We start from the raw sequence: 25,157 nt of genomic DNA on the forward strand, positions 1-25,157 counted from the left end.
TCTCGTAAGGCTATTGCAGTTGCATAATTTCTTTAGGAGAGATTTGATTCATGCCAGAAGCATTTTCACCTACATGTGTCTATCCCCTAATTAGGCACGAACCGAGTGGGCTGGCTCAATAGCAATTCGGTAGGAGCGTGGTCCAATTCTTAATAATAATTATTATTAATTATGTTCTTAATATTTATATATCTTAATTATGTAGGCTGTAGCTTGGTAAAAAGTTCAGAAACTGTTAATGCTTGTGGCGCAGGTCTTGTCTACACAACACTTACAAAGACCCGTTATTCCCCCGATTTGCTTGAGCATTCCCAATCTATTCTTATTTAGTAACAGCAAGGAAACTAACCGTAACAATAATAACAGCACTGAAATACTTAACTCATCAGATAAGCGAGTATCTTCGGTTCAGTGAGTTTCCCCTACAGTGAATGCTACACTCATAACGTGCTCGGTGGACAGTGAAGCATAGACGTCAGGCGCTATCTCTGTTAGTTCTGTGTGCTTAAGTAGACATTTTCCCCTATTTCGACGTCTCCACCTACACTCAGTAAGCGATCTTAAGCTATGTGGTGATGAGAACTCCAGGGTAGCATTATCATTTTTATCGATCCGCCTATCCCTGTTCTGTTTGCTGAAATGTCCTTAAGCTTCGTCATGCGCTGCAGTTTCTCTGATTTTTCTCCTCGCGAGATTTAAGTGGAGGGAATTAATAGGTTACCCTACTCCTTCGTGAACGTACGCTCTCGGAATTTGAACAGAAAACACCTCAGTGTTCAACAAAGCCTCTCTTGTAGCGTTTACCCGAGGAGTTTGGTGAGTATGTCTTAACTCTCTCGCGCTTAATAAATAATCCCCTGACGGAACACACTGCTCTTCGTTGGATTTTCTCTATTTCTCATGTAATATTCTGTAAACAGTGCTGCACATCTTCAGTGCATTTGAAGAACGGCGTCATGAAATCATGCTGTAATCCATATTTATTCACAGAAAATAGTTTCGGTCAAGCTAGCATTTTCAGATCATGGGTTAGGTTACGACTTTGGCTAGACAGTACGCTTAACACCGAAATGAAATGTTAATCGTTGAATTTGGTTATTGATGAAAAATAAACAAGATAAATGATGTAAATGTATGAGACACATGCTGTAACTGAAGGATATGTATTTTACGCCAAAGAACCTTTCTTTAATGTGATGTAGTGTTAATGTGCGCCTCGAAGACGATCGCTTGATCGAAGCTCATTGTATACGTCGTCGTCGTCGCCGTCGTAATAGTAAAATAGTGTTACTAGTAGTCTTGTTTCCTTGAATCTACCGTGTCAGTCCAAAAAGTTTCGAGACTGGATAAACAAAAAATAGAGAAAAGTTAAGACAGTCGTTTTAAACACGTCAGGTGTTGTGCATAAACGGCCGGCATGACCGAGCGGTTCTAGGCGCTACAGTCCCAGGTTCGAATCCTGCCTCGGGCATGGATGTATGTGATGTCCTTAGGTTAGTGAGGTTCAAGTAGTTCTAAGTTCTAGGGGATTGATGACCTCAGCAGTTACGTCCCTTAGTGCTCAGAGCCATTTGAACCATTTCTGCATAAAGGTAGTCTTCACACACAACCCCCCCCCCCCCCCCCCCCCACCACTTGAGAACAGCGCACATAACGTTCGTTTAACCATGCGAAAGTGTCGAAAGAAAGACCTTTGAAATGTTGTCCAACTCGCGCTGCACATTTGCACCTTCTTCGGCCTTGGCGGAACATCAAAGACCCATTCCGCACTGCACCGTTTATGGTCATTTCTACTGATAACACCAAAGTCTCGTCACCATTAATGACCAGTCAAACGAAGAACGCTAACAGTTCTTTTCATGGCAAAAAAATAAAATAAATTTGTTTGACTGTCAAGGCGTGTGAGACAATCGTTGCACACACTTTTCTCTTCTTCAGAACATTTTGGAGAATGTATTGGACACTTTGATCTAATGGTGTTCGTCCATTGCGATTTGTGACACCCTGCAGTCGCACGTCCACTGCTTCACATTACCATCCACAACTGACTAGTCAAATGCATATTTGTTGTTTATAGTTGCTAGTATAAGCTGTAAGCGTATGTACTGTGCTGACGTCGCTAGGAATTAAATCACTCCCAGCACTTTCCGCACAGACAGTATCTGCTTCCTTTCCAGTTGTGGTTAGGGATTCGCATGTTGTTTCCATCTCTTTCTCTGTATTCGGGTTTCTCGTCATTAATAGCATGTACGTTTAACTAATTTTGAACATCGTCGTCCATCATTGAACCTCTTCTTGTGGAGCTCTTCACTCTGCTCAATAATCTCAGCTCTGTTGTTTGTATTTTGCTGTCTTACGTATCTATTCTTCTGTGGTGTAGCCATAGTTTCATAAAAATTTAATTTTTGTGTGTTTTCGGGTTTTATATGTGCTGTTCTATTTTTTATTCCACATAATGATTGGAATATGTGCAGCTTCTCATTTACACTACTGCCCATTAAAATTGCTACACCAAGAAGAAATGCAGATGATAAACGGGTATTCATTGGACAAATATATTATACTAGAACTGACATGTGATTACATTTTCACTGTTTGGGTGCATAGATCCTGAGAAATCAGTACCCAGGACAACCACCTCTGGCCGTAACAACGGCCTTGATACGGCTGGGCATTGAGTCAAACAGAGCTTGGATGGCGTGTGCAGGTACACCTGCCCATGCAGCTTCAATACGATACCACAGTTCATCAAGAGTAGTGACTGGCGTATTGTGACGAGCCAGTTGCTCGGCCACCATTGACCAGACGCTTTCAATTGGTGAGAGATCTGGAGAATGTGCTGGCCAGAGCAGCAGCCGAACATTTTCTGTTTCCAGAAAGGTCCGTACAGGACCTGCAACATGCGGTCGTGCATTATCCAGCTGAAATGTAGGATTTCGCAAAGATCGAATGAAGGTTAGAGCCACGGGTCGTAACCCATCTGAAATGTAACGTTCACTGTTCAAAGTGCTGTCAATGCGAACAAGAGGTGACAGACGTGTAACCAATGGCACCTCATACCATCACGCCGGGTCATACGCCAGTATGGCGATGACGAATACTCGCTTCCAATGTGCGTTCGCCGCGATGTCGCCAAACACGGATGCGACCATCATGATGGTGTAAACACAACCTGGATTCATCCGAAAAAATGACGTTTTGCCATTCGTGCACCCAGGTTCGTCGTTGAGTACACCATCGCAGGCGCTCCTGTCTGTGATGCAGCGTCAAGGGTAACCGCAGCCATGGTCTCCGAGCTGATAGTCCGTGCTGCTGCAAACGTCGTCGAACTGTTCGTGCAGATGGTTGTTGTCTTGCAAATGCCCCAACTGTTGACTCAGGGATCGAGACGTGGCTGCACGATCCGTTACAGCCACGTGGATAAGATGCCTGTCATCTCGACTGCTAGCGATATGAGGCCGTTGGGATCCAGCACGGCGTTCCGTATTACCCTCCTGAACCCACCGATTCCATATTCTGCTAATAGTCACTGGATCTCGACCAACGCGAGCAGCGATGTCGCGATACAATAAACCGCAATCGCGATAGGCTACAATACGACCTCTATCAAAGTCGGAAACGTGATGGTACGCATTTCTCCTCCTTCCACGAGGAATCACAACAACGTTTCACCAGGCAACGCCGGTCAACTGCTGTTTGTGTATGAGAAATCGGTTGGAAACTTTCCTCATTTCAGCACGTTGTAGGTGTGGCCACCGGCGCCAACCTTGTTTGAATGCTCTGAAAAGCTAATCATTTGCATATCACAGCATCATCTTCCTGTCGGTTAAATTTCACGCCTGTAGCACGTCATCTTCATGGTGTAGCAACTGTAATGGCCAATAGTGTATACAGTGTGTGTAAAAAAAAAAAAAAAAAAAATCTGATTTGACGCGTCTGTATTTCTGAAACTAATGATCATTTACAATGAATTTTGTTTTTTGATGAACGGGAAACTCAGTTTTATCATACCTTTTCACTGGTGTTCAATATGCCCCCCTTAAGATGCACGGCATATATTAATGCGGCATCCAAATATTACCAAACTTCAGCGTGGATGTCTTGAGTTACATCTTCCATAGCTGCTGTTATGCGATGTCTCAGTTCATTCATTGTTGTTGGTAATGGATGCACATAAACTGAGTCTTTTATAAACCTCCACTAGAAATAATCACATACAGTCAGGTCCGGTGACCTTGGAGGCCAGTAATGTAAGATGAATCATTTGGGTCAGTGCGACCAATCCATTGTTTAGTAGTCCTTTGGTTTAAAAATTCCCGCACTTCCAGATGCCAGTGTGGCGGTGCTTCATCCTGTTGGTAAATGAAGTCGTTCGAATGCGTCTCCGGCTGTGAGAAAAGAAAGTTCTCAAGTATATCGGGATATGTGCTTCCTGTAAGTGTTCTCGGCAAAGAAAAATGGACCATAGTTCTTGGGAGTTTCGGGATGCTGTTGTTTTTTACATTGATGGCTCTAAATCTGCTGATCATGTTGGGTATGCCTTCACGTCCTTTGTTGGAACGGAAAATCATCTACTGCCACCCTCATGTGGGGTGTTTACTGCGGAATTGATGGCAATTTCCCGGGCCCTTACCTTTATTAAACAATCCCAACACAACCGCGTTTTGTTATGTACGGACTCGATGACTGGCCTTCTTGCTATTGACCGGTGTTTTTCGCGCCATCCCTTGGTCTCTGCCATCCATGACCATCTCGCTGATCTTCACCGTGCTGCTTGTTCCATTGACTTCCTATGGGTCCCGGGCCATGTGGGTATCCCGGGTAATGAGCTCGCTGATCGTTTGGCTGGGGGAGCAGTTACTTACCCCCCATTTTCTGTAACCCCTCCTGCAGCGGATTTACGGCTTCACATCAAATCCCACTTTGCACAGTCATGGGCCAATTCTTGGGAGGCTACTCCACTGTCTAATAAACTTCGTGCCATTAAGGTGAATCCAGGCCCATGGCGTTCTTCCTTTCGCCTCTCCCGCAAGGACTCGACCACACTGTGTCGTCTCCGCATTGGCCATACAAGGCTGACCCATGGTTTCCTTTTGCGTGATGAGCCACCCCCGCTATGTGGTTGTGGAGCCTTCCAGTCAGTGGCCCACATTTTGGTTGAATGCCCCCTTCTTTTGGCTCTGCGTGCTAAGTACAGACTCCCCCACACTTTACCTTTGATGTTGGCTGACGATTCCCGGATGGTCTCTCTGGTTCTAGGTTTCCTCCGGGAGAGTGGTTTTTATTCTCAGTTTTAAAGTTTTTAATCTCCCTCTGGTGTTGGGGCAGGGCGGTGAGTGTTTGGGTGTCTCCCACTGTAGGCAGTGTTCAGAGATTCCCGATTCACCTCCCTGACCGGAATCCTCTTTTCTTTCCCTTTTACTCTGTTTTTACCCCTTCTTTTTAAGGCTTGGTTAGTTTTTCTATTCCCATACGTACTTTCTGCATTATAGCAGTTGTACCTTTTAAGTCACAGGTGGTCTTGCCTATGCTGCTTCAGCATAGTGTTGGGTTCGTTCTCTTGCCAACTTCCCTCATTTGTTTTTACTATTGACAACGTGACTGCCCTTTTACGTTTCCCCTTTTTCCATTTTATTGTTCTGACTTTTCTGAGATGTCCCGTTAGCAGAATGGAGTCTAGTTGAAACAAGGGACCGATGACCTTGCTGTTTGGTCCCTTTAACCTCAAACAACCAACCAACCAACCATAGTTCTTTTCCCGTGAAATTGCTCAAAATACTGTAAATTTTGTACAGTTTTATGCGGTTGTTTCGTACCACATATTCTCACGTTATGACTGTTCACCTTTCTATTTAAATGGAATGTTGCCTCACCACTAAACACTAATTGTGGAAGAAAACTGTCATCCTCCATCTTGGCAAGAACGAAATTATAGAAGTCCATACGTTGTTGTTCGTCATCGTAACGAAGAACATGCAGTAGCTGAATTTTGTACGGTTTCGTGTGCAAACGTCGGCGCAATACGCGCCAGACGGATATCGGAGGCATTTTGATCTGTCGACCTGGACGGCGAACGGTTTTTTGCGGACTCCTTGTGAAACTATGACGTATGCGTTCGACATCTGTGTCAAACACTCGGGGACAGCCCGGCGATTTGCCTTTACACAACCAACCTGTTTGTCGGAATTGTTCATGTCATCGTCTAATGCTCTGTGCTGTAGGAGGAGCCACATCGTACCTAGTACGAAAGTCACGCTGAACAGTTTTTACTGACCCGGACTGCGCAAAACGTAGAACACAAAACTCTTTTCTAGAACTGAAGTGGGCACACACTGCTATATAATTATCATAACTTTGGTCACAGCACAAATATTTAAAATGTCACACCTGTTCTATTACTTCGTTATTAATTAGTATTTTCGAGCATATTGGATGACGTTGAAAGGCCATCACTTTCGTCTTATTCTAAACAATTTTGATTTAAACAATTTTGATTTAGCACATGTATTACTAACTGGAGGTCATGTTGGTTTATCGTAATAATACAGTTAGTGTGCTTATCAAATTTAATATATGTTAGTGTGTTTATTTAAAGTATCTGATTTCCAATGCTTAGCATTTTGTAAATAGAAATGTTAAGTGTGATTTAAAGGAAACCTCCCTTGCTCACCCCTCAACTGATTTTCATCTCATCTGTTCTTTTATCTCTTGTATTTATTACGATTTTTGTTCCACGATATGAGCTTTTGATTGCCTTTATGAAGTTTGGTGGGTAGCCACTATCATTCAAATCAATGGAAAACTTCTTCAAAATGTATAAAAGAGACGAAGGTATCTTGATTTTTTTCTGTCAGTCATTTTATTGCAAAAGTATTGTTATTACTTGAATGTCCTTTCCTGAATAGACTTCGGTGTTCAGGAGAAGTGTATGAGCAGGAAATGTTGTTACGAGGGCTATCCACAAAGTACATTACGTTTTGGAATTAAAAATAAAGTATTGGAAATTTTTTTGTTATATACAGATGAAAGCCACACTTAAATACTACTTTCCTACATAGTTGCCATTTAAATTAAGGCACTTATCGTAGCGATGGACGAGCTTGGAAATTCCTTCGTCGTAAAATTCGGCCGCCTGCGCCTTCAACCACGTGGTTACCTCTTCTTGAAGCTGTGCATGATTTTTGTGGATTTCCTGGAAAGAGGCACTACAATAAACTCTCAAAGGTATTGCCAAACTCTGGACAACCTCAGAAGAACAGTACACAACAAGCGCAGGGGAAAGTTGGTCTCAAAGCTCTTGCTGATTCACGACAACGCCCGGGCCCACACGGCCAATGCCACTCGTGAAGTTCTCGAATCTTTTAAGTGGGAGTTGTTTCCTCATCCGCCGTACAGTCCCGACCTGGCACCGAGCGACTTCCACTTAATCCCAGCAATGAAGAAGTGGTTGGCTGTGCAGTGTTTTGATGACGACGCACAGCTTCAAGAAGAGGTAACCACGTGGTTGAAGGCGCAGGCGGCCGAATTTTGCGACGAAGGAATTTCCAAGCTCGTCCATCGCTACGATAAGTGCCTTAATTTAAATGGCAACTATGTAGAAAAGTAGTATTTAAGTGTGGCTTTCATCTGTATATAACAAAAAAAATTTCCAATACTTTATTTATTTTTAATTCCAAAACGTAATGTACTTTGTGGGTAGCCCTCGTATATTGTTGAAGATATTGAGTAGAACTTTTACGCCGCATTCGACATGCAAATGTCTCTGTAGTTTCCAAGTCATTTCTATTACCCTTTTTGAACAGGTAGATAACTTCCGCTGTGTTCCACGTGTTTTTTTGTGACTGGTTTGGGAGCTCCTTTCTGATGTTATTCTGCTAATCCAACGTAGTTAGGACGAGCTATACTCAAGCAACGGCTGAACGAAGCCAGTTGTTTCGTCGATGAATCACATTTTCTGAAGATTGTTCCAATGAATCTTAGCCTGGCATCTGCTTTTCCTACATCTAGTCGCGCCAGTCGATAACTCATAGGTACTCTACGGTAGTTATAGTTTTTCAGTGGTTTGTCACTAATATCGCAGTCGAACAGCAGTGCATATCTTTGCCTGTTTATGAGCAATATGTTACATCTATTTTCGTTCAGGGCTAACACTCTGTTCCCTCATCAATCTGCGATCTCCTGCAGGCCTTCCTGCATTGCGCTGTAGACTTCTTGCATTGCAGTTTTCCGATAGGCTATAATATAGTATGCAAACAGCTTCACAAAGCTTCAGACTTTATCCACCTAGTAATTATATATCCTGTAAATGGTAACAGCCCTGAAGCACTCCCTTTGGGGTACTCTTAAGTCACCGTTACATCTGTCGATTGCGCCCTGTACCTTCGTTGAAATCTTCAGATTCTGTCATGTCCTTTAATGATTCCAAAATAACTGTCTGCCTCTCATGAGAACGTCTACCCCATCTTTAATAACGCCTGCCACATATGTGGATGACGCACTGGGACACACACACACACACACACACACACACACACACACACACACACAGAGAGAGAGAGAGAGAGAGAGAGAGAGAGAGAGAGAGAGAGAGAGAGAGAGATAGTCTATTTTCGTTATTGCTGCAGCCTTTGCACAGACATAATACAGAGTGCACATATAGGGTGACAGTTATTGCACTATATGAAAAAAACATAAATTGGTTACAAACTACGACGTGCACACTTCCATTCAACATGAAAACGTCATTACAGATATTCGGATTTAGGTTATGACACGTTCGATATTTTTGAAATTATTGACTATGATGTGGCGCTGACGAATAGCGAAATTCTACATGACCCGCTGAAGTGTCGGAACACCGGTGGTGTTGATGACCTCCTGAATGGCTGTTACCAACTCAGCAATGGTTTTGAGGTTATTACTGTACACCTTGTCTTTAATATAGCCCCACAAAAAGGAGTCGCGTGTGTTCAGATCCTGAGAATATATCGTCAAGTCGAGGCCCATGCCAGTGTCATCTGGGTATCCCAGAGCCAGGACGTCTTCCTGCAGGACATCAAACACTCCCCTGCTTCGATGAGGTCGAGCTCCACCTTGCATGAACCACGTCTTGTCGAAATCAGGATCACTTTGGATAATGGGGATAAAATCATCTTTCAAAACCTTCATGTACCGTTCGGTAGTCGCCGTGACATCAAGGAATATCACACCGATTATTCTGTGACTTGACACTGCACACCACACAGTCACCCGTTGAGGGTGAAGAGATTTCTAGATCGCGAAATGCGGATTTTCAGTCCTCCATGTGCGCCAATTGTGCTTATTGACGAACCCATCCAAATAAAAGTCGGGTCGTCGCTAAATCAAACCATACATGCGCATACTAATTCCCATCATGCCCCGCGGCCACCCGTGCAGTTTGAACTTCCGCGCGCAAACCGTTCAGACGTTATGACGGTTTTATTTCATGTACTTCAAGAATTGTCATCGTGTACTTATTTCCCGTTATAAACGTCGACTCCGTTCACCTCCCCTCCGCCACACTCGCCTTACGCATAGCTGAGCTCCTTCTTTCAGTCATTTCGGTATTACTCCCCGCCTCGACGGCGTGCTAGCTGCTAGAAGGAATGCTCAGAATGCCTAGCTGGAAAAGCAGCCGCCCACAGAACATTTAAACATAGAATTCCGTTTCCTTCGTCACGCAGAATCGACTTGGTTCGTTCTTCTTAGAAACTCGTAGCGCCTCTTCATACTGACATATAGTCTTTGCTAGACTTTGAGTGCGTCCACCTTGTAAGATGGCTGCGTGCATACCGGTGGTTCGGATCGGCGCTATGATTTTGTCTGTGTCTCGGTGGGAGAGGACACAGTACGGCGCGCGTGCAGTTTTCTACTCGCTACTGTATCATCACTGTGGCGGAAGTACACGGCTGATCGTTCGTAATACTTCTGCAGCGGGGTGGACAGCAAATAACGGAGACAGGAGCGATTCTGAAGGTGTCCAGTGCAGCTCTAGATGAAACGTCAGGAACGAAAAATCATTTTACTCAGGAAATAAATATAATAAGCCCCCTCCTTAGCTGAGCAGTAGCGTTCACGTTTTTAACGTGGTGGATTTATATTCGATTACTGGCGACAGCACGAGCTTAAGCTGACCCGCCCATCACTGAAGTGACGTCTTATGAAATATTTGCTCTAAGCCGTGAGCCACACAATATTTATTGGGTTGTCTCATAAGCTCGTTCGCCTTTCGTCACAGTGTAATCACGAAGAACGCATGGGAACACACCTTCCCGCAGCACAGCTACGACAGAGTGGTTGCCTATCTGCTTACATACTTCCATACGCAAGGCCGCGCACAATATAACTAAATAAGGTGGATCGGTTTTTTAAACAAACTATTTATTTTCTGCTGTGTACGCCATTATTGTCGACAATATATTGCCAGTTCTCTCGAAGCTTATAAACGTCATTCTTCCAAAATGTGGGGGCTTAAAGTTGATGACTCCAGGAGGTTAAGTCTGCAGTCCTCCAAGGAGGTGAGGCATTTGTCATTCAGACCGTTCTGCAGGGAACGGAACAGATGAAAGTCGGAAGGGGCAATGTCTGTCAAATAAGACGGTTGGAGTAACACATCCCTCTCAAAAGAACGCAGCTTTTGACGGGTCACCTTTGAGGTATGTGGTCTGGCGTTGTCGTGGTGAAAGACGACATCGCGTCTCCAATCGGGTCGTTTTTCATCAGCGATTACCTTGAGAGGATCCAACTGTGAACAATAATTCTTGGAAGCGATAGCCTTATTCGGACAAAGTTGGTAATATAGAAAGTCTTTGCGATCCCATCAGATAAACAGAGCATTTGTCGGAGGCAGCCGTGGCTTGGGAACAGAAAGTGATGGCTGCCCTGTCGTGCGCTACGATTTACTCCTCAGGGCGTTGTTGCACATGATCCACTTCTCCAGTTGCCAGCCGATCCAGCAAAGGAGCATTTTGATTGCGTCTCAATAAGGAGTCACAGATAGACACGCGCAGAATCAAGTTCGCTTCACTCAGTTCGTGATGAATCTGTACATCGCGAATTTTACATAACCCTGCTTGTTCAATTTCCTGGCTACAGTAGCACGAGTGACATTGAGCTCGAGTGACAACACTCGGGTTGCCATTCGTGGATTGTAGACTATTATGTCATAAAACCGTTCTATGTCCGTACCCATTGGCAGTCCAGATCGCGGTTTGGCTGTTACGGCAAAATTCCCAGCATGAAATCGACTAAACCACTTTAGACATGGTCGAACCCTTATTTCATCGTCCCCATATACAGCGCAAATCTTCTGCTGGCATTGTGAGGCGGTTTTCCCTTTATGATAGTAAAACAGCTTTTGATGTCGAAAATGTTCCTTCTTGCTTTCCACAGCTTGTAAACGTACGTTCACACTGTTCCGTCCAACGCGAGGCGCGCGCGCAGACACACACACACACACACACACACACACACACACACACACACACACACACACACACGTGTGTGTGTGTATATATATATATATATAATCTCCAGTGGCGCGTCGGGTTGTCGTCTCTACGTCATTGGGGCGGGGGGGGGGGGGGGGGGGGGGGCTAGGCAACCGTGTTTCCCTAGGAGGCACGGCGGGTGCAGGCGCTATAGATCAGAGGTTCCCAAACTTTCAAACTTTTGTTTGTCACGCCCCCCCCCCTTTTGCCGAAAAGAAAACTTCCGTGCCCCCCCCTAAAAAAATAGAGATTTTTATTAATTATCAAGAAACTATTGTTAAATTTGTGATGGTGACGTCATGTAACATGGTGGGCTGTTAATGTATCGAGTCGCAGTTACTACGTCATCAGTCTAGTCTAGTGATTACAAGCCACTCCTAAAGTAAAGAAAGTCCTTGGTAAACAAGGAAAAATATTTGCGGCCTTTGCAGATTAGTGGATGCGGGCCGTTATTTTAAGTTGAGTGTAGCTTATTACTTTCACTCATTATCATATTACTTTCACTCATTATCAAAAATAGTCTGTCAGTCACGGTGTTAACGAACATCACTGATTTGTACGCCTATAGCGCTCCCCACTGTCATTGCGGGTAGGTTGGTATTTATGTCAACGACGACAGTTACCGAACGGCGACGAAGCCCCAGTTCCCAGAACCAGACAAAAAATAAAAAATAAGTTTGCAGACTACACAGAACTTTAAAAAATATGAATAAAACAACTTCCTTACCTTGATTACATTCCCTTGCTGCACACCATTTCTTCACCAGTATACGATTTTAGGACTACTCTTCGCTTGTCATATCTAGGATAAACTTTCGCTGTGTCTTCATCCAGAAGAACTACTATTATTAGTTGAAATAACATACCACAGGTAACATCAGAATCCATAAGGATCACACGCAGTATTTATATTTGAATCAGATTCACTATGTTTATTTTATATTGTTTCTTCGAAATAGTTTTTTATAATTTTACAGTATTACCTAAATGTAAGAATAGTTAGGAGGAAAATAACAAGTTCTCTTATAATGTGATGTATTTATTATAAAAATGTTATTTCCACACACATATGGCAAGAAACAAACAAATAAATCAATGTGAAGAATGAGCTTACATATTTTTTTTACAAGATTTTGAATTCTTGGCTGAATAGTAGAAAATGCGCAACGTAAATCATTGGCAATACTGAGTTTGCTTCTAAGCTTATTTTTTATCGCCACTACCGCTGAAAATGTTCTTTCGCACAAATAAGTGCTTGAAAATGGTAAAAATAGTTTCAGTGCTTGTTCTGCTGTGCTGGGATACACCGTGAGATATTTCACCCAAAATAAAGGCTTATCCATCTTCTCAAAGTCATGCTTCGCTGAAGAATCATTTTTAATTTCTAAGACTTCCTCTTGTAGAGTGTCTGGCAACACATCCACGTCAACGTGAAATGGATCCGTCGCTAACCTATAATAAATTTTGTCATCACAACTGTTAGGGAAGTATCGTTCGAATTCATCAATGAGGTGCTGCAAATGGTTCGATATTTTACTCTTAGTATCAGTATCCTTAAAATCGTTTTGAAATCGGGCTTCTTCCAGGATTCCAAACAATCTGGGAAAGCAGGAATAATTGCAGGCTAAAATTTTACGTTTCCATAGTTGCATCTTATCAGTAAACGCTTTGATGGCATCCCGATGAAAAATTACGTTTGACTCTCCTCTTTGTAATTTCAAATTCAATGTGTTTGAATATTAAAAAATATCTGACAGATAAGCCAATGCAACATGAACTCCGGGCTTTCTAAATTCCACATACAATTAGGTTGTTTGTTATTTTCCAAAAACTGCATCACTTCGTCTCGAAGTTCAAATAATCTTCCTAGCATATTTCCTTTTGAGACGCAGCGCACTTCTGTATGAAGTAAAAGTGTTTTATACTCTGCTCCCAAGTCTTCACAAAGAGCCGTAAATAACCTGGAATTTAAATCACACTTTTTAATATGATTCACGATTTTTATGTACAATTTCAAGACATCATTGAGTTCCTTTGGAAGTGTCTTGGCTGCCAATGTTTGACAGTGTATTACACAGTGGATAGCAGTAACACCAGTTTTTTTTTTTTTTTTTTTTCTCTCTAATCATCTGCACGAATCCTGAGCGACATCCAAGCATTGATGGGGCGCCGTCTGTACATACGCCTATCAGTTTCTGCCATGATAACTCATTTTTACAAAAGAATTCGGAGACGACTGCCATTATATGAATTGCTTTTGAAGTTGTCTCTAACTCTTTAGAAAACAGCAACTCTTCTTTAATTGCTTCATTTTCTATATAGCGAACGAAAGCTAGCAGTTAGTAACAATTCGCAACGTCGGTACTCTCGCTAACTGTATTGCGAAAAACTGCGATAGTTTGACGGCCGTAACTAACTGATTTTGTATGTCTTCGGCCATATCATCAATCCGACGTTTCACAGTATTGTCAGAAAGCGGTAAGTGTGAAAGTTTTTGTTTACTTTCTGACCCAAGAACGATATCAGCAGCTTTCAACAAACAGGGTTTGACTAGTAACTCTCCGATAATGACTTTTCTTGGTCCGTGAAATAAGTAGTGATAATTCATACTAGGATTCTAGTATCTTTTCTAATGTCTGAGCGAAGGATCCAGCAGTATCCAACTTCATCCGTTTCAAATTATCACATTTTGCGGCAAAAAATTCCTTCGGCTTCTCTTTCAGTGCACCATGCTTTGCCCACAAATGGCGTTCCAGACGAGAAGGTCTCATGGAATCATTGCTCAATACCTCATTGCAAATAATACATTGCGGCTGGTCAACACCATTTTTTTGTATAGAAGCAAAACCGTATTTGATATAATCATCATTATATTTACGTTTTTTCACGACACCCATGGTGAAGTAAAAAGAAAACAAGAAGTTAACAGTATAATTTCGCACTAACACTGATTTTACTGAGGCACAACTGTGAAAGATTCAACGCGATTTCAGCAAAATCCAATACATCAGATGTGTCAACAACTGCAAGCAACCAACTGAAATAAAGGAAAGCTACTGTCATCTGTTGGCGCCTCAGATGACTGCCTGTGAGGAGTGGGGTGAAGAACGGGGAAGCCCAGCCGCAGCGCAGGTGGTCAGTGCACTGTCTGTCTGCGACCTGGTGGCCGAGCAGGGCTCTTGCTGGGAGAAACGGGCTTTTCCTGGATTAGGGCGGAAACAGCCCACAGGCACCCTAAGAATTTGCTACCTGTTCAGCGGTGCTGTTCTGAGCAGTGCAGCCTGGGGTTTAATGCGAAAATCATTGTCGTGCACCTATCTTTCGGTACTTATAATCGAAACGTTATAAGTTTTGAGATAACATCAATGAATTGGTTGTCAAATTTCACAGTAATTAAGTAAGGTCATGGATACTCCTCACACATCGCTGGAAATTGTGCACAGTGCCAAGCAGTTATCTCTGTACTCGTACCAAAAGAAGCCATTGTCGCAGCAAAGAACGTACACTGATTTCAAACGAAATTATGCCGTATTTCAAAAAGGCAGAAGAAAAATAACTGTTTTGTCAGATAAGTAATCCGAATGAAAGAGCTGTAGTACTGCCAGTTCGAAAAAAAATAGCCTCACTAATGGACTTCATTGTCTACCTAGCTGGGTTATGTTTCATTGTTAGCAGTCACTACAATGTTTCCAGAACGGCGTGAAGTACTCTGCTTAGAACGAACACTTGTACTAGTTTCGCATTCACGTCGTGCACATTTTTCTGGTGACAAAGAGCATAACCCTGGCGACCAAATTACGAACCCGCCAGTTCATTGGAAGCGTATACAGTCTATTAAAGTCACTGTAATCGCACCACATGGGGATCCACGGGTTGGCAGAGTAATAAAACGGCATTTTTGCAGTTACGCAGTATAAGTGATTATTACTGTGATGAACATAGCCTACTACGGCTGAAAGTTATAACATGATTACGTTCAGTTGACGTGTACAATTGTACGGAATATTTAATACCTGACTTTTCTGTTTCCCAATTGTCAGAAGTAAGTTGTTTACAAATCTAATATATTAGAATTAACGCATATCGCCTTCATAATTTTGAGAGTTTCTGTGTGTGACATTCTAAACGCGATCTTCAAAAGCTGTAAGTTCTAGGATAGGTTATTGAGATAGGATTGCGGGAAGTGGGACGCCAAACGATTGCATTTAGCCCCATAATCTATCATTAATACCTGCACATTCATTTTTATTAAAATATCGATATTAAAAAGAAGTATTAGGTTTATAGCGCTAACTCCACCCGCGCCCCCCTTGCAACATCATGACGCCCCCCCAGGGGGGCGCGCCCCTCAGTTTGGGAACCTCTGTATAGATGGTCCGCTGCTCGTGGTCCCGCGGTAGCGTTCTCGCTTCCCGAGCACGAGGTTCCCGGGTTCGATTCCCGGCGGGGTCAGGGATTTATCCTGCCTCGAGATGACTGGGTGTTGTAGTGTCGTCGTCATCATTATCATTCATCCCCATTACGGTCGGAAGAAGGCAATGGCAAACCACCTCCCCTAGGACCTTGCCTAGTGCGGTGGTGCGGGTCTCCCGCATCGTTCCCCTACGCTCCGTCTCGGAGTATGGGTCTGCATCATCATCATCATCATCATCATCATAGATGGATAGATGGTACGCGCGAGCAAAACGAACACCCTCCCTCCCCTTCCCCAAGGGCGGGGTACCTCAACTTCCGCAACGTCGGAAAATGTAGTATATGCTTGATTGGACGAGGCCACATTTTTTTGCTCATAGAAGATAGAAGAAAATACGTATCGTGGCAGTATGCTCGGGTTCAGGTCAACCCATATCTTGGTCTCCAAGGTCACGTGACATCAATCGTCTAGATTTTTCTGTCTGGCTTGAGTACAGCACTCCTGCCAATACGTCTGAAGAACTGGAGTAGTGCATAGTACACTATTGTCAACATGTACGATATGGTCCGGAAATGTTTGAAAGAATTCGTACTCATTGCAGAGAAGTATCAGTATCGCCTCCAAATGTGAGAACGAAACTTGGAATACCCCCTTTCAGAGGTACGAGTATAGAGTAAATTATAACAAATAAATAGCCTAAGTGGTATTGTACTTCTTGTGAAGATTAGGCTTGGGCGAAATCGCAGCCCAGTGAGATGTATTCCTCATTGGAAAGTTATACTAACAGGGAAAAAATTGATTTTGAAGTCTGGCAGCTCGTAACCACACATTCGCGACTGTCTCACAATTGGCTCGTTCGCGATACCAGGTTTGCTTGTATTACCGTATACCTGAATTACCGTATACCTGAATTACCGTATACCTGAATTACCGTATACCTGAATTACCGTATACCTGAATTGCCGTATACCTGAATTGCCGTATACCTGAATTGCCGTATACCTGAATTGCCGTATACCTGAATTGCCGTATACCTGAATTGCCGTATACCTGAATTGCCGTATACCTGAATTGCCGTATACCTGAATTGCCGTATACCTGAATTGCCGTATACCTGAATTGCCGTATACCTGAATTGCCGTATACCTGAATTGCCGTATACCTGAATTGCCGTATACCTGAATTGCCGTATACCTGAATTGCCGTATACCTGAATTGCCGTATACCTGAATTGCCGTATACCTGAATTGCCGTATACTTCCGTCCTACTGATTGTGATACACCCTTTATGTAAATTTTTCACTTGGACGCCTCTACAATTTTTCAACTCGTGTGTCTGGCACGTCTCTGTTTGGCGCCGCAAGTAGCCTCTTGCGTTGCTTGGACCATTCACCAGCAAATAAGACAAGTGGTTTTAAAGCCTTCGCTGTATTGTCACTAAGTCATCTTGTCTGCGAGTTTCCCTCGCATCTCTGTTCGTACATGCTTTTGTAAGATAGAAATTTTCTCTTCAAACACAGTACGAGCATTAACTATTGTACGGACTGAGGAAAACATGGTTTTGCTTTACACAAAGAGAAGCGTTAATTGCAAACGAATTAACACACTCGTAGCCGAACGCATGTCATTCTCCGGGTTGGCTTACAGTCGTTCTGCCCTCAGGGATAGTGAACCTTCTGTACCTAATGCCCACTTTTGTATCTCTGTTAGTGGTAAAATTCTCTAACTGCCAACTGGTTCCATACTAATCGTGATTTATAGAGTAGTGAAATTGCTTTACTTCATAAAATTTATACAGCAGATCTTCAGCAAGTTATAACACATAATAATGATCACTTACCAAATGCTTTTTTCAAAATTTTATGAAAAGCTAATATATATGTTTTAAAAATTCCTACTACCGACCATGACAGCTGGAACGCCCGCTAATGGGTGAAAGGTATCGTGATGACCACCGCTGGTAGACCGGAATTTCTGTGGAAGATTTAGCGCAAATGTTAACATTTGTCTTCCAGAAAGTACGCTTCCGATAGCCCCTGTTTAACACTGAAGAAACAGCAAGGTTTATGCCATTCGTTAAGTTGTTGTTCCTACTTCCTATGTTTTTGTCTTCTTCTGTCTCGTTGTCTCCTCCTCCTCCTTCTTGCGTTTCGTCGACGACGCTGCCGCCATCTGGTGGTGGCAACGGTTGTGACGGTACTCCTGTGTGTCGCACAGCTTTAACAGAAGTCCGTGTGTTCCAGGCGTCCGAGCGGAAGCTGCCGCCGCCCCGCAGCAGGCAGTGCACGCCCAGGGAGCTGCTGATGGAGTCCATCAAGCGCGGCTGCCACCTGCGGCCGTCCCTGTCCCACCTCAAGAAGAGGAGTGAGTACCTGCCTGCCTACCTTACTTAGCACACACGCAGGGAACGAGTCACGTTATCTCTCTCATATGTGCTGTGTGTTGGATAGTCATCCGCCAACCTTTCCTCTTTTGATCTACATACACTTGGATTTGCTTATGGTACACAGTTCAAATGTATTAGCGGAACATTTTTCTGAAAGTCATTTACAGTAGCTGTGCAAAAAAAGTCCTATTTTTATGCCATTAACACACACACACACACACACACACACACACACTAACGGGGGCGCGCGCGCGCGCGCGCGCGCTCGCACAAATACACTACTGGCAATTAAAATTGCTACACCACGAAGATGTGCTACAGACGCGAAATTTAACCAACAGTAAGAAGATGCTGTGATTTGCAAATGATTAGCTTTTCAGAGCATTCAAACAAGGTTGGCGCCGGTGGCTACACCTATAACGTGCTGATGTGAGGAAAGTTTCCAACCGATTTCTCATTCACAAACAGCAGTTGACCGGCTTTGCCTGGTGAAACGTTGTTGTGATGCCTCGTGGAAGGAGGAGAAATGCGTACCATCACGTTTCCGACTTTGATAAAGGTCGGATTGTAGCCTATCGCGATTGCGGTTTATCGTATCGCGACATCGCTGCTCGCGTTGGTCGAGATCCAGTGACTATTAGCAGAATATGGAATCGGTGGGTTCAGGAGGGTAATACGGAACGCCGTGCTGGATCCCAACGGCCTCATATCACTAGCAGTCGAGATGACAGGCATCTTATGCGCATGGCTGTAACGGATCGTGCAGCCACGTCTCGATCCCTGAGTCAACAGTTGGGGCATTTGCAAGACAACAACCATCTGCACGAACAGTTCGACGACGTTTGCAGCAGCATGGACTATCAGCTCGGAGACCATGGCTGCGGTTACCCTAAGCGCTGCATCAAAGACAGGAGCGCCTGCGATGGTGTACTCAGAGACAAACCTGAGTGCACGAATGGCAAAACGTCATTTTTTCGGATGAATCCAGGTTCTGTTTACACCATCATGATGGTCGCGTCCGTGTTTGGCGACATCGCGGTGAACGCACATTGGAAGCGTGTATTCGTCATCGCCATACTGCCGTATGACCCGGCGTGATGGTATGGGGTACCATTGGTTACACGTCTGTCACCTCTTGTTCGCATTGACGGCACTTTAAACAGTGGACGTTACATTTCATATGTGTTACGACCCATGGCACTACCCTTCATTCGATTCCTGCGAAACCCTACATTTCAGCAGGATAATGCACGACCGCATGTTACAGGTCCTGTACGGGCTGTTCTGGATACAGAAAATGTTCGACTGTCGCCCTGGCCAGCACATTCTCCAGATCTCTCACCAATTGAAAACGTCTAGTCAATGGTGGCCGAGCAACTGGCTTTTCACAGTACGCCAGTCATTACTCTTGATGAACTGTGGTATCGTGTTGAAAATGCACGGGCAGCTGTACCTGTACACGCCATCCAAGCTCTGTTTGACTAAATGCGCAGGCGTATCAAGGTCGTTATTACGGCCAGAGGTGGTTGTTCTGGGTACTGATTTCTCAGTATCTATGCTCCCAAATTTCGTGAAAATGTAATCACATGTCAGTTCTAGTATAATATATTTGTCCAATGAATACCCGTTTATCATCTGCATTTCTTCTTGGTGTAGCAATTTTAATGGCCGGTAGTGTAAGTACCCTTCAGTTAGTGTGTGGATTCTAATAATTTTTATAACAGTTTTCTTTTGCAGTAGTTTTGTGGGCGGCATCCTCTTCTGTAGTACGTTTCCTTAGGCATGCTGGATGCGGTATTCACTTCACGAGGTCAGGCCACGACGTCCGCATCCCGCATTTACTCCAGACTTTGTACACTTTCAGGAGTCCATTAGGACATAATACGCAACAAGGCGTACAACTTCGACGATTTCAAGAAGTCGCAGGACAATTTTTACGCTCCCGTGATGCACTGGTGCGTTGTGACCCTGAGCACAAGATGGCGGCAGTCGTGTTACAAGCGTTCAAGCTCCGTAATCGATGAATCACTGGATCGTGTCCCGTTCCTGTTGTTTTTAATTTATATTTTTCCAACACTAGTCATTATTTCATACATACTTCATTTCAAAAGCAATATGATGAAAAGACACGCGTATTAGCATAAATTTTTGTTGAGTTTTCAGTAGTTTTGGGTTGTATACTAGTTCTTATTATCACAACAGATATTACATTTGTGATTATCGACAAGTAAACGCCCAAAGACATGAAGTTTTCCTGAAACAGTACACCTGTGGTGAATTCCGAAATCCCTTATACCTGCTATTGTGTAAGGTACCGAGAACTGCTCTGCACCTGGTCACTTCAATCTGCAGACACAGGTTTCAAGGACGAGGCACGGGCTTGCAAAGCCTAAGTCAAACAACTATAAACAAAAGTGTCAATAACTTCATTAAATAATACAATGAGTTACAAAATGCCAGAATATGAGGGTAATTTACGATTAATCGTTGGATGTGCTTTCTATTTTACAGGTTGCAGGATGGTACTCATATTTTTCATACAGACACGGAAAACAAATTAAAACGTCAACTACCATATCGAATGAACGCAGTTTTTTCGCATACTCAAGGAATCTTCAGAATTTCTACGGAAAGACAAAGCTTGTCAGCATTTTGAAAAACCTGTTTTTCTTCCGACAATTTGGGTCCAAACCATGCGCAACACTACAAATTCTTAAATATAGGTACCGAGAATTGGGGATGTACGATTTAATGTAGTTTAATTGCATCTAAAAGAGCAGGAGTTTACTTTTCTTTGTCAATTTAATATGAACAAGCGTGAAGGCGCTTGATAAAGTTTCTAACTTGTCTATAGAAATAAGTGGCATAATATTTGCTTTAATAATAAAAATTAGTAAAGAGCTAAATAACATGGGAAATGTAATAAAAGTTCGTGCAAATACACGTATCTTTCTATCGTATTACCTTTCAAATATAAGTGGGATGCGACCCAGTGATCCACCGATTACGGAGCTTGAACCCTAACCACATGACCGCCGCCAGCTCGTGCCCAGCTTCGTACGTCTTACTGTTTGCCCATTAGGTTGTCCTAATTGAATATTAAAAGTGTACAAAGCCTGAAGTAAATCCGTGATCTGAACGTTGTGGCCTCCCCTGGTCAGTAATTTTTCTTTGTGAGGTGCGACATGATTACTCCACAAACTCCAACGTATCGCCATTATGGCCTGACAAGGGATAGCTTCCAGCCGGCAGAATAAAAAATAAATGAAGAAAAGATGATGCACACAAGTCAGACCTCATATCAACAAAGTGTGCTGCATTTCGTTATCTGCAAATAAATTGCTGTTAATAATTTCCTATTTTTTGGAATATATTAAGAGTCCTGCATTAGCTCTCGGAGCTGCAGCGAAGTGTGGTATGTTTGGAAATGCGTTTTGAGAAAGCCAGCTGTACTGTGCAGTCATGAAGACACTGAATTCACATTAGAAATTACGGCGGTTAGGATGCACCTCCGACCCTCCACATTTAGATTTTCAGTGCTTTCCCTAAATTACTTAGGCCATATGACGGAATGGTATCTACGGTATCTTTGAAAAGGGCACAGTCAGTTTCCTTCCCACATTAGAGCCAGTGCTAGATCGCTATTGACCACGTCGTCGACGGGACGCTACACACTCAGCTTCCTTTCTTATGAGAAGATCCAGTGAGGAATGTTATATTTAGAAATGGGTTACGCGAGAACATATTTGCTTGGCAAACTATGTGGGAACCCTCTTGCAGGTAAGTTCTATCAAATTTTAGTGCTATTATCAAGTACAGCTTTGTGTCGCACGATTCCAGTTGTTAAATAAGTATAATAATCTTCTTTGTATCACGTGAAATATTAGCGAGGAAGTATATATTCATCGTACTGCCAGCTAATTGGTCGTTGGCATGCGCCGAGGGTTTTGGGAGTCGGAGCTAAATACCGTATGTTGCTGTTTTTTTCGTTTGGTTTCCTTTTAATCTAAGTACCTTAACTTTCCAGTCTCTGGGAAATTGCATTCTGCACAATTCCATAACTCTTGTCTCTGAAGCTAACGCAATTACCAGTAATTTACAACTGAAATGTGATTATGCTCTAGTGACCGTGGCTTCCTTTGATGGGTGGCCGCGGTACGAGATGGCAGCTCTGTCGCCATGGCACACTCCGACATCTGGTGAGCGCTCCGGCAACTGGTAGCGACTTCATGCAGTAGATCGTTTAGGCGCCAGTTCCTCCAATACCTGAGATCTATTGTAGCATTGTATTTACGGCAGGCAAAATAAAACTAGACTCCACATAAAGAAGGTCTTGTAGTTATGAGTAGCTGCTCTAAATCTCTAGACTGTTAGTCATTTTGGAGGTTACATAACTTCAAATTTAGCGTAACGTGTGTACTTCACCTAAAACTTGTTAGTAGCAAATCGCTCATTAGTAGCACGCCTTTACAAAAAGAAAACCCGCGTTCTGTTGCAGAAGTTAGTCGCATATAGTGAGCAGAAAGCCGAATAGCTGATTTTTAAAAAATGACCAAAATATTTTATCTAGTTTTGTATATGACTATTTTCCGAAAGTAGACATCGTGTCGTGTACTGTGATCCTAGAAGTATTAGTGACTATGACGTAGCAGAAGCATGCGTAGTTGAATAAACCACGTATTTTTTCATGAACTTAGTTTGTTTATTACGTTAGCCTATATATACTATTATTCCTTTAAAAACTACCATTCAAAGTACTTTCGTAATGATTTTTTTAGCTTGAATAGTTCTCTGAAATATTTGTGGTTAGTGCGTTGTTGATAATAGTTTTCACAAATATTGCTGCTTTAGATTTAGTTACAAAATTCATAAAGAATGACAGGTGAGTGCCGATTCCAAAGACTGATTCTATTTACTTTTTTGTGTCATAATAATGCAAACAAATTGATGTGTACAAAATTGTTATTACGCACGTTAACACCAGCAGCTTCGGACACGGAGGAGAAATCGATATTGCGTTTGAAGTACATATTAATTGAATACACTTGAAAAGATGTCTTACTACTTCAAGAAAATATCGCAGATAAAGATCTTAAACCATTCAGCGCAATAGTATCGTATCATATCCCAAGTCACCAAATAAATTAACATCTGGGCGGTTTATCGGTAATAGCTGAGAGTGCACTTAGCTTAATTTTTAAGTTACGTAAAGCAGATTACTTGAAGAAAGTAAGCTCTTCATATTTTATTTATCGAATACTCTTAAAAATGTTATATATCCCAATTATTTTCCACACGTAGACTATTATGACTTCCTATAACTTTTTCGAAAAAGAAAGGCCCTAACAACTTCTGAAGATCTTACCATGGTTAATTAGCTATACAGTCGCCTGTTAGCGCTGCAGCTTGACTTCACTACACTGATTATCGTGCACTGTTGTCCAATGCCATTTGGTTGACATCAAACTTCCATTATGGTCGACGCCTAATAATAATTTCCGCACAACTACGTCAGGCTTGTGCTTTATCATTCCATTAAGCAATCTGGGCATTTCTTGATGCGTTTGTAAGATAAAAGGCATTACGGCTGTTGAAAAGATTGTTTTTTCCGTCTATTTTATCTAGGTGAGCAAATAAAGCATTTTATTGATTACATGTTTGTAATTAATACACAAGTCTGATACTATGACAAAGACAGACAATTTGCGAGAAATTACGGGTGATATTTATAATCTGAGAAAGATATTCTTCTTTAAAAGCAGTAAACAATCTCAAAATGTTGATAGTGTTACAATTTTATCCTTGGTGTGAAGTTCATAGCGATAATTCTTAGGAACATCGAGATATTCGAGTTTACTAAGCCTTCCGACCGGTGTTTCGCGAGCAGTTCGGAATCGTCATCGTACAAAAATCTTAACACAGTTTCGCTGCAGATGCACACTAAAAAAATAATAGAGCAACTGATGAGTTGCAGATGTACATTACTATCTCTTACGAAACAAGTGTTCATCGTCCGAAGGTGAGCATAAAACATTGGGTCATGTTTTAGATAGCAAAATATTACGTTGAGACTATGTGTCCGAGAGGAAGCTGTGTGTCGTACAGGTATGAAGGAGAAAATCTGCGTTTTTTAAGCAGAAAAAGTTGTTTCAAAACAGAATACTCTCCTCGTACTTGAAATAATTACAGTTTGATAACTTCCTACACTAAAACCCCTGTGCAAATTATTACATTTTTAGCAGCATTGCTTGCCGTTTATTTTTTTCCTCTCAACGAACTACTATGTATCAGAAAAATAGTGATTACTATGAAAGATTATTTGTTCTCGTAAAAGCTGTCCTAAAATAACTTGCGCGAGTTAACTAGATAGTACGTCCGTTCTTTATAAATGCTATTTCTGATAGGTTTTCAACCTAAATAAATACCTGGTCAGCTTACAAACTGGATTCTCGGTTCCTGATAACGGTTGTTTTAATGGGGGAAGGCACTATACAGTCACCATATCTCTCTCTCTCTCTCTCTCTCTCTCTCTCTCTCTCTCTCTGATCCTCGTCTTCCTATCTCTGTCGAACCATCAACAGCTCATTCCATTTTCCCATGTGCTATTCCTCTCTGCTCTGCAGTAATTACACTAATTACTTAAGACGATCACAGTAGGGCTTACCACAAGGAAGTGTACTTTCTCCCATCCTTTATAATGTGTACACTAATGACCAACCTATACCTCAAGATGCAAGACTGTTCGTATTTGCTGATGACACAGCTGTGGTGGTCCAGGGGTCCAATTTTGATGCAACGTCTGGAAATCTCTCTAGAGCGCTTGAAGAACTGGCTCAATACTACGACG

General features: G+C 42.6%; 1 protein-coding gene across 2 annotated transcripts in view; it reads left to right on the forward strand.

Annotated features, from left to right (window-relative positions):
- The window catches only part of LOC124612388 (protein spire), an 808,827-nt gene that overhangs the window by 526,012 nt on the left and 257,658 nt on the right, over window positions 1–25,157 (forward strand). For both annotated transcript variants that reach the window (XM_047140565.1, XM_047140566.1), the window contains exon 7: window positions 18,168–18,288. In XM_047140565.1, coding sequence (XP_046996521.1) covers window positions 18,168–18,288 — 121 coding nt within the window. The remainder of the gene's footprint in view (window positions 1–18,167; window positions 18,289–25,157) is intronic.

This window comes from Schistocerca americana, chromosome 4 (genome assembly GCF_021461395.2).
Source record: "Schistocerca americana isolate TAMUIC-IGC-003095 chromosome 4, iqSchAmer2.1, whole genome shotgun sequence".
NCBI classification, from domain to species: domain Eukaryota; kingdom Metazoa; phylum Arthropoda; class Insecta; order Orthoptera; family Acrididae; genus Schistocerca; species Schistocerca americana.